Source organism: Danio rerio, chromosome 12, assembly GCF_052040795.2.
Source record: "Danio rerio strain M-AB ecotype USA chromosome 12, GRCz13ab, whole genome shotgun sequence".
NCBI classification, from domain to species: Eukaryota; Metazoa; Chordata; class Actinopteri; order Cypriniformes; family Danionidae; genus Danio; species Danio rerio.
In genome coordinates this window covers 18,756,241-18,772,500 of record NC_141032.1, presented here as the reverse complement: position 1 = coordinate 18,772,500, position 16,260 = coordinate 18,756,241, and the positions used below count along the sequence as shown (strand labels likewise).

At 33.9% G+C, this 16,260-nt stretch overlaps 1 protein-coding gene across 11 annotated transcripts in view; it reads left to right on the top strand.

Moving 5' to 3' along the window:
* pcgf5b (polycomb group ring finger 5b) overlaps positions 1-15,245 on the top strand; it is a 41,964-nt gene extending 26,719 nt beyond the window's left edge. For 2 of the 11 annotated variants that reach the window (XR_015503585.1, XR_015503579.1), the window contains exons 9-10: positions 2,108-2,207; positions 8,231-9,570. Coding sequence is in view for 2 of the 11 variants with exons in the window: in XM_087275389.1 (XP_087131515.1) it covers positions 2,108-2,155 (48 nt within the window). In the remaining 9 variants the exon portion in view is untranslated. 11 annotated transcript variants of the gene reach the window in all.
* The last annotated feature ends 1,015 nt before the right edge of the window (positions 15,246-16,260 follow it).

Below are 16,260 nucleotides of genomic sequence, written 5' to 3'. Positions count from 1 at the left end.
TCCTCAAATCAAATTTTGATACAACACCTAAGCATTGAGCACAGATGACTTTATGACAAACACAGTGCATAATATAAAGACAGAATGTGACGAATGGCTAAGAACCCCTATTCTGGAGTGGCTCTGTTGGCTCACTATGTGTGGCTCACTGTGGTAATAGCCATCACGAGTCCTCTTTAATATTATAATCATCATAAATATTCCAATCAAACTAAATACAATCTTGGCAAGCTCACATGGCAAGCAACGCGTTGATAAAAACAAATATTATTAGATTACAAACAACCCGTTGAGTTGTTTAGCATGTGTGCATCGCTGCTGTTATGTTTACAGATGTATTTTTGCCAAAGCGATTGAAACCAAAATACACAATGACACTCTGTCAAACATATATACAATGAAAAGGACCATGGTTACTTACTGAGTTATTAATGCACAGCAATACCACATGAAGAAAGGATGGACTTTGAAGGAATAAACAATGTGAGGAAAGCTCCCACAGTGCACTGGACCAGTCTGAACAAGTTCCGCTCATGCAAGTTTGAGGCAGGCAGGTCCATACAATTATGTAATTTTTCCGCTTAAAGATATATGCCTAATTTTGACATCGGACCGATAACAACAACCTTAAAAATAGCCTTTATCGGCCGATATATCATGCATCCCTACTTGGATCATTTTGTTATATAAAGTCTTACCCATTTCTTGCATTTGCATATGCTTTCCTGAAAAAAATGTAGAACTGAAACCTTTTCGGTTTGTTTTGGCAATTATGTTTTGTTTAGTTTTTTTGTGAATTCATGGTAAACTTTGTGGGGGAAATAATTGGAAATGGCATTTAGAAGATTATTGAAATAGTGGATGTTTTTTAAACTACCTAAATATGAAAAATACAATAAATAACACAGTTTTATAAAGCTATCAAATTGTCTTGCTTCAATTAATAGCTGAAGCTTTTATCACCGTATGCGGTATTATCAGGATATTGATCCAAGCTGCAAAAAAGTTACTTTTAAAATGTATAATATCAAAAAAATACTAGGTGTATTATTTTATTGTAAATACAGTACATTCAACATACAGTAAATACGTCTGGGGTCAAGAACCCTGTTCCTGGAGAGCTACCTTCCTGCAGAATTCATTCCCAACCCTGATCAAACACACCTGAACCAATTAATAGTACCTAAAGTAGCACTTGATAATTACAAACAGGTGTGTTTGGTCAGGGTTGCAACTAAAATCTGCAGGAAGGTAGCTCTCCAGAAACTGGGTTGGTGACCCCTGATATACGTTATTGTACTGTATATATATATTTAGAGTAAACAAGTGTTTCTAGCTAATTCAATTGCAAAACTACAATAGCACAATAGATGATGCTTTACAATAAGTCATAGTCAATGGATTTAAAACAACAGTGAGAATCTGAGATTAATTACAGTTACTTACTGTAAATATTTGAAAAAAAGAAAACCACTGAATTGAATTCTTTATTAACTCCAAATAATAAAGGATTATGACTTGTAATTACGACTTTGAATTTATTGCTTGTCTACTACATTAAGCCAGATTAACATGTGAAAATGTTCATGTTTGATTTAGTCAACTCACCGGCATTTGACTCTGTTATAAACAGCTAAAAGTGCAATATAAATGTTCCTAAAAAGCACTCTAAAAGTTTAAAAAATAAATAATGGTAACTCTTTAGTTTAAGTAACAACACCATTTACTACTGACTTATTACCTTCCTATTATTAAGATATTAACGGTTTGTTAGCATTTATAAAGTATTATCTTATTTTACATCCCTATTCCTACCTAATACCAAAACTCAACTACTATAACTATTCATAAGCAGCTAATTACTATTAATTGAGCTAAAAGTCTTTGTCATTGGTTTATTTTATAGTGTATAATTCACGCTATTAACATGTGTCCTAAATAATTACTCACTGTATTTTGAGATGTCCATAATATCTATTGTGAATGTTTATTATGACAATATATGGAATTATTGAATATCAGAATATGTCTGATAGAGCACATGCAGTCTTAAAGAAAACCATCAGTTTGACATATTTTACTATTCTTATATTATGTTTTTCTCCAGGTCTACCCAATGGTACTTGAATATCGACCACGCATTGACTTTGGCTAGGTTGAAATATCCTGCACAAGTTTCAGCCTATCAACAGACAGCAAATTGAATGGCAAGTCCTGTTCTGAAGATGTACTCTATCTGTCTCTTCTCTTCAGTTTCATTAGCTCTCTTTATTGAGGTGATCTTTAATGTGACCAACAACATGACCATGCCACAAGAATTTGTGATTTTTATCTCTTGTCTTGTGCTTCATTTACCAAAGTGACACATAGTCATATTAAGGACCTTTAGCAATTATGGTGGTAGCTTCCTTGAGTTTTCCATCATGTGAGAAATCTCACATGATGGAAAACGTTATAGTGCCTTTTTCCATAAATCATCTTCTGAAGAGCTGAGCTTAAAAATATATTTTATACTTTTAGGTCCCTTTAAGTCTGAGGTGATTGGGAATCTCAAATTCTTTTAAGAGTTTTTAGTTTGATGATTTTCATCATGCCCATTTAAAGGAACACTGCACTTTTTTTTAATAAGCTTATTTTACATTACAACTCCCGTAAAGTTACATTTGAGTTTTACTATTTTTTAAATTGTCCTAAATAATTCTCCTAGCTTAACTCTTCTGTAGTTATATCATAAACTAAATCCAATAGAAAATGAAAAGCTACAATTGTCTGGCCGATATGAGCCGAACTATTCTGACATGGTAATCAAGGAACTTTGCTGCCATTCCATGATGAAAATGGTAAAGCTGCTCTGTAAAAATATCCTGGTTACCTTAAATTTTGAAGCTGAATCAAATTAACCGTATAATTCCATTAAACTTATATTGTGTAAACTGTCTTAAACAGCTTGTGTAACTAATACAATTAAGTTAGAACATGAATTAATTAGTTTAATAGGTTACAATAAATTAAAAACATATGCGGACATGACTAATTGCTCATATACATTTTACAGAGTGGCAAACTCTTTAACTCTAGTGAAGTTTAAAGTCTATTTTCAAAAAATAAATAAATAAATAAAGTGGAGTGTTCCTTTAAGTTTAAATTGCTGTAAAACTTACAGTATTACTGGCAATTTTGCTTGCCAGTAATACTGTAAAATGTACAAGTGCTCTGTAAATTAACAACTACAACTGGACTGTAAAACCACAGCCCAGTCGTAACTGTTAAATCACAGTGTGCTTGTAATTTTTGCCAGTAATTCTGTAAAAATTGCCAATAATACTGTAAAATTTCACAGTAAAAAATACACTGTAAATTAATAATTACAATTGTGTTGTAAAACTAATCAAAGCACAATTTTAAGTGTTAATTTACAGTGCGCTTGTAAATTTTACAGCATTACTGGCAACCAAAATTGTCAGTTATACTGTAAATTTTACAGCAGTTTTTTTTTTTACTGTGTTTTTATTGTAAGACATACTTCCATGATCACACAAATACGTTTTGGTTATTTGGTGACTTCTCTGCAGATGTGCCTCATTAATTAATTCGTTAATTGTAAATAAAGCAGACGTTAACTTGGCTAAATACAGCAAGTAGATGTTTACTAATGCCATCATACTTCCCTGCCATCCTAATAGGTTATATGCACAGCTAGTGTTTTTTTCCCATACCGATAAACTTCCGGTGAATGGTTATTGTGACTTTTCAATTTTATATGGTTTCTTTTACAGAATCAATATTGTAATGTAATTAAAATACAATAGACTTAAGCATTCATTTATTTGTTCAAGCGTAAAATGAAATGAAAATCCTTTTGCAAGCACGCACTGTCAGGATCAGCAAGCTCGCGCAGAAGCACCATTTAAAATACTGGAAGACATGGCACAGGAAACCTTAATTTAATGCAGTACTTCTTTTACAATCTGAGACCCACTCTATATCATATATCAATCAGGCAGTTGAGATTGTGGATTTTTAAGAAAACAGACCCTGATTTTGTAACTGCATACAGTTCACCGGAAGCGCTTGACCCAGGTTTCTGCAAAATTAAAAGGCCTTCTGCATATACCCTATTGAGAAGAAGTCAAGATTTACCATAATTGTGTCTTTTTTGTTTATGCTGGGCAGGTAGTGAGTTAAAAAAAAAAAAAAAAAAAAAAAACTACTCACAATTTGTAAATCCCTGGCTTGCCTGTTTCATGTCAGAATAATTCTCAAAACAAGTACTCCAAAGAAAGAAATGCCAACACAAAGGAAGTACTAATCGTTTACTCTAATAAAAAGAATTAAGGGATTTGCTAGACCTCATACACAGGAATTATTACAGTATATTAGTCTGTTCATATTACACCAAAGACCACATGGGATTCTGTGGCTAAAAACTGTTTGCTTTGACTTACAACAAACTATACTCACAGAAAGAGGCCATGTGGAAAAGATGAAGCTAGAATTTCGGTGCGTGAAGCAAAGCTACCTAATCTGTCAAACAGAATTCAAAGAAGCTTTTTTTTTTTCGCGTCAGTGACACATTTATGATTTTTGTTTTTAAATGTCCATGAAAAATGACTTCTGACAGAATTAAGACAAAAACCATAAAGGAAATCAAGGTATATTAATCAATATTATCTTGCAATTGTTTTCACATTCAAAATCGTGATTTTACGTTTAAATTATTAAGTTGAAGTTGAATAATGTGTTTAGAATAGACCTCTGAATGTTGTTGTGCTGCAATGATCAGGATGTATTTTTGTAAGAAGCCCTTGTAGATATTTTGTCTTTTGAAAAATCGAAATGTATCTTTTATGTTAAACAAACATCAAATGCTGCTTAGAATATTCTATTTTTCAATGTAAAGCCCCTGATTCCCATAGAGACTAGAAATGTAAATAACATTATTGTATTGTGTGTCTTCATTCAGAAGAAAAGTGGAAAATACACTCATGACTATTGATAATACAAGTCTTCATGTTGCATTTTTTAATTATATAATTGCAGTGTCACACTATTTACAACTGATAAAGGGAGTTATTACAGTATATTGCATGCATTACAATTGGTTCGCAATGCTCCCTCTTTCCTAAAAATGCCTTTTGTGTGTGTGTTGTGTGTTTGTGTGTGTAGCTGTGGGTGCGGCATGTAGCACTGCCTCATATTTTCTCTGTGACTTCATCTAAGGTTCATCTGCCAAGGACAGGATTTATCCCCAGCCAAAATCCATTGACTTTTCAAATGATTCAGCTTTCATTGCTTTTGATGAATAGCAGTGTCTGCCAAAAGTTTTTTTTTTTTTTTTTTTAGGGGGGATAAGGCTATCTTATTCACTTACTCAGATTATCTTTTAAAGGAGACCTATTATGCAAAAATCCCTTTTATTAAAGTGTTTAAACGCAGCTGTGTGGCAACAGTTTGTGAATATATGCAGCTTCTAATGGTAAACATTAATAATTGTATTTTTTATAATCACACTTCATAACCAGTCAGCAGAAACACTTAGATTGACATTCTCTCTTTGTACATGTCATCAAGTCTTGTTTTTGAGTCTGCCATTATGGTGACAAATAGACGTTTGTAGCTCCGCCCTTTTCTGAAAAGAGGGCTGGGAACACAATCTCATTTGAATTTAAAGGGACAGTCACCAAAAAGGCACAATTAGGATTAAAGCTTAAAAAGGTCAGTCAGGATGTCATAACTGAGGGGGCATTTTAATGCCATTGGGGGCACTAGAACTGGTGACTGATTTTGGCAACCCAGGCTCATTCTGAAAACGTAGTCCTGTGGACGTTTCTGGAGACTGCGAAATATTTCCCAGGAAGTACATTATTTTTGCAGTTTTTGTTTTCACGAATCTGCGAGAGGCCGCTGTGTGCACTTTTTCATGTTTCAAATGTACCTTGCGAGTGCCGTTCACACCCGTGCTGTTCTCGTGTAAACCCACCAGAGGCCGCTGTCGACCTACCGTCTGTCTGAATGACTGAACAATTGACTGGACGACTGGCCAATCGACTGACCCACCCTCCTCCCCTGAACACAACAAATTTTACCGACTGGTTGCAGCGGGTAAGCCCTCCACACGGAGGTACGCAGTCGTCTGGTAAGCGTAAAAAGGAACAGCGTCATACCGCCCCGCAGTGTTCGCTTAAAAAAATAAATTAAGCCATACATACCTCCGGCTACATAATTCGTGGTCTCCAGAAATGTCCACGGGACTACGTTTTCAGAATGAGCCTGTGTTGGAATCTGGTCCCTCTTGTTTATTTCATTTAGGTTATATATTCACTGATTTATTAGTTTGCATTACTGCCTAAGTTACTGACTTAGGGCAGTATTATATTTTTTTATGGTAATAATAATATGCACAGTTTCGCTATTACTGATTTTATCATTGAAGGTTAGGCAACGTACATAAACGCAGACGGATCATGGCTTCCATGCAAAAAGTGCTTTTATTCTCCTTTCCGTTATCTTTCAAATACTATCAATGTTTAAAGTTTTAAGTAAAGATGTCAAACTATGCCCACACACGAAGCTAACCCCCGGTTAGACATCCTATAACTGGTAAGTATAGTGAAATTCATTACCGAACCAAAGTGTTAGGAAAAAGTGAAATGTTACAATCTAATGTCATTTTAAAAATAGTATCTAAATGTGTTACTTAGTTACATTTAAGGCATTAGCGTAGCCAGACAAACAGAGTCTGTCTATCTCAAAATAAATAAATAAATAAATAAATAAATAAATTCTATTGAAAATTTATTCAATTTTGGCATGGATAACATGCTACTCAGACTATATAACTTTTATTATTATTTTAAAGGTAAAAATAGTGATTTATGTTAGGCTATCATGAGTGAGTTTTTTTTTTTTTTTCGTGAAATTGTTCAGTTGGCATTTGTAAAAACGTCACCAAAAGCCATAGGTTATTAGGCCTACCCGTCATTTTATTTATTTATTAAGCCTATTTTAATAACTTGTTTGGTTACATTACATTTATTTATTTTGAGTGCCCTGAGCTTACAAGTCAAAATAAAATCGATATGCTAAATGTACTTAAAATGCTGTTAAAATAGGCCTACAGTATATTTTTTTCTGATGTTTAATTTTACATAGGCAAATAGCAGTATAGCCTAAATAATTTTTTTTCTAAAGATTATTATTCTGCCTACCTGCAGCACATAGGAGAAGTTGATCCGCGGGAAATCCACTTACTCATAAACTATATACGTATTTCATTAGGTCAATCATCGTAAGTCTCCTAACTTGAGACTGCTGCTGCATACTAGAATGTTTCTTTTCACAACTGTAAAAGTGCGCTTAGTGATTTGAAAAGGAAAGCAAACATTCAAAAAGGTTGTCTGTTTTGTGAATTGTATAGCTTATAATAACATTAATAATAATGAATATAATAAAATATAATATTAATTATAGTGACTACTGAGTGTCCAACTAAACGTTTTTATTAGGTTACTCTGATATAAATCCTGAACTAAAAATCCCATGACTGTTAGTTGTGTCTCTTCTAAAATGAACATAATGGCAAATTTCTTAGTTTTTTCTCTTTAGAGCTTAAGAGAGTTGTATTCAAAGAATTAGTTGTGAGTTCAAAGTTTGCACATTTTAGAGGCTACATACACTCTCAGAAATAAATACACAAGAGCTGTCACTGGGGTGTTACCTTTTTTTTTGGATGCACCCTGGCCTGACGCGGGGACCAAATCTCTGGACTATTACTTTCATTTCACAATTTTCAGAATTCAATTGCTTTTCATATTCTAAAATATCTAAATTTGTGTTCTGAAGGTTGGAATGATGGGAGTGTTAGTAATTAATGACATAAAAAAAAAATCATATTTGCGTGAACTAATCCTTTCTGAAAACCGAGTTGGCACTAATTCTTTCTGAGAAGGCAATGCCCCTTTCACCCCCCTTGACTTAAAAATTCACATACTCGGCGGACATCCAAGACATTTTACATCCTGTAAAAAGGGGCATAATAGGTCCCCTTTAAAGTTGAAGAGTAAATATATGCAAGTGTCCATCAGCATTAAATATGTTTTGCTATTTTCATTATTTCAAAAATAGGAAGGTCCCACATCTTTGCATTGTAGGAGCTTTTGCTAACAGATGCCTCACTGCTGACATGCACACTGCGCTCATTAAAGTAGATTTATCTCACTTTCTTCAACAGGTTGCTCAAAACAGATCTGGTTTTCCACTCTGCACTAAAGCCAGCAGTCAGTTTTTCCAAAGCTTTCTCTTCTGTCTAGGAAAGTGCTTGTCTCTTGTGTTGGTGCCAAATGCATTCTCCATCTGCACAATAGAGCATCATTGGAATCTTCTGCTCTTTAAACGATCTTTCTACTGATTTCCATAAAGAAGACCAGGGGTTAAACTGGGAATACTGAAGGATTCAATTTGTGTTGATGGTGCTGCCCTAAGCACAATATCCTCCTCCACACACACACACGCACTATAATATGCAAGATCAGTTAAAATATCAGACAAAATGTTACAGTTAAAACTAGTGTAGTATACACTGTATACACTGTATAAAAAGGCACATAACTATTTAAAAAAAGTCAGATGTTAATGTGACTAAACCTTTTCCCTTTAGGTAAGTTAGGATTATCAAATTTGTTTATGTTATGCTTAATAGCAGAATAATGAGATATTTTTTGAGAAATTGTTATAACTTTTCTTGAAAGTCAAGTTTACATACAACAAGATTATTATGCCTCTAAAAAAGCTTAGATGATGGTGTCAAGGTCTTGGAAGTTTCTGATTGGCTAATTGACAAGATTTTAACTAATTGGAGGCACAAATGTATAGTATTTAAGGAAAACCTCGGACACACTGCTTCCTTGTGTGACAACATGGCAAAATCAACAAGCCAGACTCAACAACAACAGCAAAAAAAGCCAGATTACAATTTGCTAAATTACACTGGGAAAAGAATAATTTTTGGAGACATGTCCGATAGAACTAAGATTGAACTGTTTGACTATAATGACCAGTGTTACATTTGGAGGACAAAGGGGAAAGCTTACAAGCCTAGGAACACCCTCCCAACTGTAAAGTATGGGGGCGGCAGCATAATATTGTGGGGCTGTTTTACTGCAGGAGGGACTGGTCCACTTCACAGCATAGATGGCATCATGAAGAAAGAACATTATGTAGAAATACTGAAGCAACATCTCAAGACATCAGCCAGGAAATTAAATCTTGGCCATGAATGGGTCTTTCAAACAGATCATGACCCTAAGCATACTGCCAAATTAGTTAAATGTGATTTAAAGACAACAGAATGAATGTTTTGGAGTGGCCATCACAAAGCCCTGAGCTTAATTGCTATAGAAAATTTGTGGGTAGAGTTGAAAAAGCTTGTGCGAGCAAGACAGCCTACAAATATGACTCAGTTAAACCAATTCTGCCCGGAGGAATGAGCCAAACTTTCTTTAAACTATGGTGAGAAGCTTGTGGAAGGATACTCAAAACATTTTACCAAAGTTATACAGTTTAAAAGCAAAATAATAAAAATAAAATAAAGTAAAAAAATACCAAAGAAATGTATGTTAAGTTTGACTGTCTAGAAATAAATAAAAAAAATCTCAAAAAAGTTTTCTCATTATTCTGGCATTTAGCAAATGTTAATCATTTACATAATCTTAACAGACCTAAAATAGTAAACGTTTAATATAATTTAGTGTAAATCAGACATTTTTAAAAAATAATTTTGTGCCTTTTTAAGAGTGTATGTACAACTTCCGGTTTCAACTGCATACAAAGATAAACAGTTAAAGACACAACTATAAGCCCAATTATATGCAATTACTAATTATAATTGCTACTTAAAGTGCAACTTAAATTTAAACCTTGCTATTTGGTTAAGTATAGGCAAGTTATTTATATTATAATATTATTTCTTAAATCTGCTGACTGTTATACATGTTTATGATGCACTGATAATAATTTCTTTAATATTCATAACACTATGTTTTTATAATATAACTAAAATAATAAACCAAACACTTACACTATTGCAGAGATCTGTGAGGGCTGCAGTTTCCAGTCTTTTTGTTCATTCTTTCATTCATTTATTTGAACTGAAATGAATGTGTTGAATTGCTCAAATCTAATTTAACTGCCTTCCTACCTACACGCCAACTCTGCACCATATACTCTTGAGCAAACAGTTTGGCATTTCATTTTGGCCTAATTAGTGTCTATTTGCTCAGCTGTCTGCTTTTATATGTCTGTGCTGGCTCCCCTGATGTTTAACCAAACATTTGTGCCACACTTTTAACTGAGGCTCTTTTCAGTGTTTGACTGTATTAAATCAACTTTTGAGAACACATTTTCAAGGTGAACTGGTCTGAATAACATCATATACAGAGCCAAAGATACTGCACAGCAATAGTGTAGTCAATTATTAGTCTCTGGTTCATTATGACTCTTCTTTTCTGATTTCATTAGCAACAAATCCTACCACATATACTATATATATATATATATATATATATATATATATATATATATATATATATATATATATATATATATATATATATATATATAATTTATTTATTTATTTATTTTTTTGCTAGTTTTGTGTGGGATGTTTGCAAGACAAACTAAGAAGATTTTCACCATCCAAGAACATAACAAGAGAGTTAAAATCTAAGAAATCGAACTGGCACAATTACATTTTGGATGATTTAAAACATAACTAGTGACACAAGTCAATAAAAGGGTTTGCGCAATTATTGATCTGCTTAAACTTGTAAGATGTTTCAACTATAGCTTCATGTTACTTAAAGGGTGATTTACCCCAAATTCTGAAAATCGTATTATCTTATACCTAATCTCGTGTTTTTACAAACCCCTAGCTTTTTGGGTAACACTTTACTTGAAAGAAGTGTAAATAAGACTGCCATGAAACCATTATAATCATGACATGGCAATTGCCATGAAGAAGATTTTATGCATGCTTATGACAGCTGTCCCTTTATTAATCAGGCGGTCACCACAGCGGAATAAACCGCCAATTTATCCAGCATATGTTTTAAGCAGCGGATGCCCTTTCAGCCCCAACAAAGAAACCCTTACAAACTCTTTCACACGCACACTGATGGACAATTTAGCTTATTCAATTCACTTGTATCGCATGTATTTGGACTTGTGGGTGAACATGCAAACTCCATACAGAACTGCCAACTGACTCAGCCGGGGCTCGAATGAGTGACCTTCTTGCTGTAAGGCGATCATACTACCCACTCGTGACACCCTTCAATCACATATGTCTTTTTAAATGTCAAGAGAAAGAGTATGACATGCAAATGTCTTTTTTTTTTTTTTTTTAGATGTCTTTGTTTTGATGTCTTGGCAATAAAGACAATATGAATTGTCATAAATCTGTCATAAACATGACTGTCATGAGGGCATTATAATTATCATGAATTTTATAACAGTAATAATGTTCCTAAAATCAACTACAGTGGGAGGAATTTAAAGTGTCATGAAATGTCATTGAATATTAATGACACTATTATAAAATTTTGACAGTAATGGCACTAATGAGAAATATTAATGACAAATTAATTTTGTTCCACTAAAAAAAGTGATCAGAAAAAATTACGTGACACAATTATAATGTCCTCATGACCAGTGTTGCCAACTTTGTTGCTAGATTTAGCAGCTTTTTATACTACCCTAGCAACTTTTTTTTTTTCTAAAAGCACCTAGCAACAACTTTAGCAATTTTTAACATTCATTTTGCTACTTTTAGCAATTTTTGAAAAGTGACTCAAAAGAGCAGTGACTGCAGGCTTCACTCAGTAGAGTAAATTGCTAGCTCAGATTGTTTTTCATAACTGTTAATTTACTGATATTTGTTAATGTAAAATTGTTGGTAATTTAGGTAGCAATACATTTCAATAGTGCTATAATTGTTGTCACTTTCACAAATGTGTTTATTTGTGTTCATCTTAGCATGATCACAAATGGTCAGACAAGACTGTCTCAGCTGCATTTCTTGTGATCACTTGTGGATTGGACATCTCTGATACTGACATGTCATTTGCTACATCAGTAACTCACAGCAAGCTGATAGTAAAATACAATGAAGCATCAAAATGCTTCAAAATGTCTTAAATAGAATGTATTTGCAAGTGAACAATGATAGATGGAGAGTAAGTTAGTCATGAAAGAAGGTTCTGTGAAAATGAAAGAGTACTGTGACAAAGACCTCCATTCTTGCATTCTTGTTGCACCTTCAGCTGCTTTCACTGTGAGAGATGAGAACAAGCCAAGACACCAGACACACACACACACACACACACACACACACACACAGACACGCAGACACGCATACAAACTCACATACACAGACAGACACACACACATTGGTGCTTGTGGTTTATGAAGACTCTCCATAAGTGTAATGTATTTTTACTATAAAAATACTTATAATAGGGTCTTTTCTGTCTCTTCCTCTATAAACCCAATTCTCAAGGAAATATTTGGTAGTTTTTTAAGGTGAAAAGACCCTGTTATGTAGGATTTTTAAGCATCTGAGTTGCGGGGACAAAAGGCAAGTCCTCATAAAACACCAATGTTGTAATACCTAGGTCAAACACATGTCATTATACAAATTTCAGTTCTTGCAAACCACCCAAACTAACACACACACACACACACACACACACACACACACACACACACACACACACAAACTGCTGCTATTTTGACCAGACAATATTTTTTTGTCCACAAACCCTTAACCCACCCATGAACAGGGTTGGGAAAAATACTTTGAAATGTATTTAAAAAAACAAAAAAAACAAAATACCTTCATTTTAGGTGTATTAAAATAAACTAACAAATACAGCGGCCACAAATGTATCAAAATAACATACTGTTTTTTGTATTTTAAAAATACTACTTCTTGTACTACCAAGCATGATATATTTTATTTGCAAATCCTACATCAATTAGACATATTCGATTAATACTTTCCCCATTAAACTGACGTAGTGAAGTAAACAATGTTTTATAGCAATATGGCCTGTAAAATTGCCATCATCTCTGTACAATGATCATTCAACCTCTTAATATTTTTAAGTTTACAAAGTTAAAATGCAAAGAAATAAACAGTAATTTAAAGTCCTGCAACATTTGTCATTTCATATACACAACCACAATTTATATCATTATAAAGATAATCGTGTTCATGTAAACACTAAATGAGACAATAATGTTCGCCATTCTCCAGTTATTGTACTGGTTTCCCCACAAAAATGCTTGCAGCACACACAACTTTGCTGTATTGGCCCTGACAGGATTGCAAGGAAAAACATGCAACAAACCCCATGGATCAAGGAAACTAACACAAACGACCCTTCATGACTGAATAAATACTGCATGCCGTGGGTTCGCGGACACGTCTCACCCAGTCATCATCAATTCTGTTAAAATCTCAAAAAAAGTACTCGAGGGTTTCGTGCACCTTTAACTATACAGTGGATCTAATGATCAACTACTGGCATTTACAACAGCCAATGAAGTGCTGTAGGAACCGCAACTGTAGTGCTTGTTTTTATGTTATTTGTTTTAATGACAAATATGTGGCATCACCAATCCAACAAAAACTACTATTATCTGTACAGTATACTCTTTCTCTTGAGATTTTTTCTATTCTTCTTTAAATGGAAGAGTCAATAACATACAAAGCACCAACGAGAGGGTGCATTTATATGTTGTAGATTGATGTAGATTTTTTACAAAGTGCGAATGACATGATCTAGTGTGTTGTCTACTATCATCTTTATGGTGTTCTTGATTTCAGAAGGCGTGGCTTTGGACAGCAGGAGAGGGACTGTGTTTTCAAAGCTATTATGCTTACAGCATCACCTATTGCACTTTTAAAAGAATTTTTTATTTTATTTATTTATTTAGTGCTTATGAGTACTTACAGTGTCAAAATATGAGGATTAACTATCCCTTTTGGGGACAATATAAGCTAAACCAGACCCACACACTCACACCCAAGAAGTGCAATGTGTAAAATGTGCCTTTATGTGCCTGCAATGATGACAAACACATCTAAAAAAAATTTAATGGTTTGTGTAGTTATATTATTGTTTTCCTCATTTGTAGTCATATTGGATCAGTTAAATGAGTAAATTGGATAAATAACTCTTTGCAGATATTTAATTTGTGATGCAAACAATGCAGTGTTAAAACAGAGGAGGCCAGGTAAACATTATGGATTAGAACAGTATGAGCCCTTAAGAATGGAATGTGGCCTGAGAATAGTAAACTACATTCCAAACAGGGTAAAACTATGTCCCAAGGCCACTTTGAGGTGAGAATATTCACGGCCACTATATTGAAGTGTCATCAAAGACTATAGAATACACAAGACATGGCATTCCTATAGTTTTGAATGGGGAAAAGTGTAACAGTCCATATAGCAAATGTAGCCCCACCTACTAGTACAAGAGCCAATCATCGATCGCTCAGGGAAGAAGCTCGGACCAGATGTGTGCTTTTAGGACAGTTTGGTGGTCAGCAAACACACTGGAATCTCAGATGCTTGACAGACATAAAAATATATCCAAATAAAGCTTGACATCTGTGCTTTTAAATGAACCAAGTGCACTTGAAAACAAAAGTTTTTTGATTTTGTAATCTGAATGAAACAAACGCAAGGTGCAGTCCGTCCTGTCTAACGTACATCTTGTTACAGCAACTACTCAAACACCCACAAACTTGCAAACAAAGAGTCGCTGTTATTTCTGCAGGAGATTCGCCATCAAGACCAAGTTGTGGATTACTTCAGAAGAGCAGCACGATCAGACAAGCATTACCTAGAGGATGATAATGTGCGGAACAGCCATAAATGAGATTTATGAGAAATATGAGATTTAATTTTAATGATTGCAAATGTGTAATGTAAGCTGGGCAAACAATCTTGGAGAATTTGATGTTTCCCTATCAAGACAGAATGCCTGAACATACTGCCCCAGAGGTGCTTCAAAGATGGCAGCAGAGTGAAATGACTTGCCTTAAAAGGTCTTTTGTGTCATCAAGTATAAGATTTAAGGGTAAAAATTATGTATTTACTAATTACTACCAAACTACCAATAAGCAGTTAATTAGTAGTTGATTTAGTTTATTTACACTGTAAAAAATCTGTAAAAAAAGAATGATTAAAAGAATTTAAAGAATGATTAAAAAAAGCTCAAGTACAAATAATTGCTGTTGTCATAAAACACTGTAAATATAACGATAAACTATAAAAAAGTTTTTAAAAAAATCTTATGATATGTAGGTTAAACTCTAAAATAAAAAAAATAAAATATACCAAACTATTATATATCTAATTTTAATGTATTTATTATTATTATCATTTTTTTTTATAAATGACACATTTACTCACCATTTAACAACAAAAACAAGGTTAGTGTCATGTAAGGACGCCTGCTCATCAAAGTTGAGGATCAAACAGCAGATTTATTAAGAGAATCGTCTTACAATTAAAAAATGAAACAGGAACAAACAGGTCCATACAGATAATCTCAAGCGTAAGAGCAGCAAACAAAGTAAAGTAAAGCAAAGCAAAACAAAGTAAAGGGGTACAATTGCCGAGAGGAAAGGGGAAAATCCATCACAATGCTCACTAAACAGTTTAATAAGACTCAGCAATGATGTGTCTGTGTGTGCTGAGTTCATAGTCCTTGAAATTAGTCCATAATGATCTTCTGTGTGTGTAATCAGTGAGAATTAGGGTTTGCGAGGTGCATGCTGAGAGTTGTTGTTCGTTAACGTAATGTGTGTGTAGTTCCAGTCTGATCTCACGAGGAAACGTAATTATTTAACGTTTTGTCAGTTTAGTGGCTAATTCGTACAAATTTGTATGAATTCAGTCGTACAAAAATGTACGATTTTAAAAAGGAGGCGTGGCCTAACCCCAGCCCTAACGCCAACCATCATTGGGTGAAGAGCAAATCGTACTAAATAGTATGAATAAGATCGTCAGAATTCATAAGAATTAGCCACTAAATCAAAGAGTTACGAATTGACGTGAGATTGCGTTGGTAGTTCTCCAGCAATCCGCAGCCCCTAGATTGCTGGTGATTGTAACAGTTAGCAAAGCAACATTGTTAGCCACTGATAAATTTTTTAACAATAGCCGTTTTACCATAAACATTTTTAGAG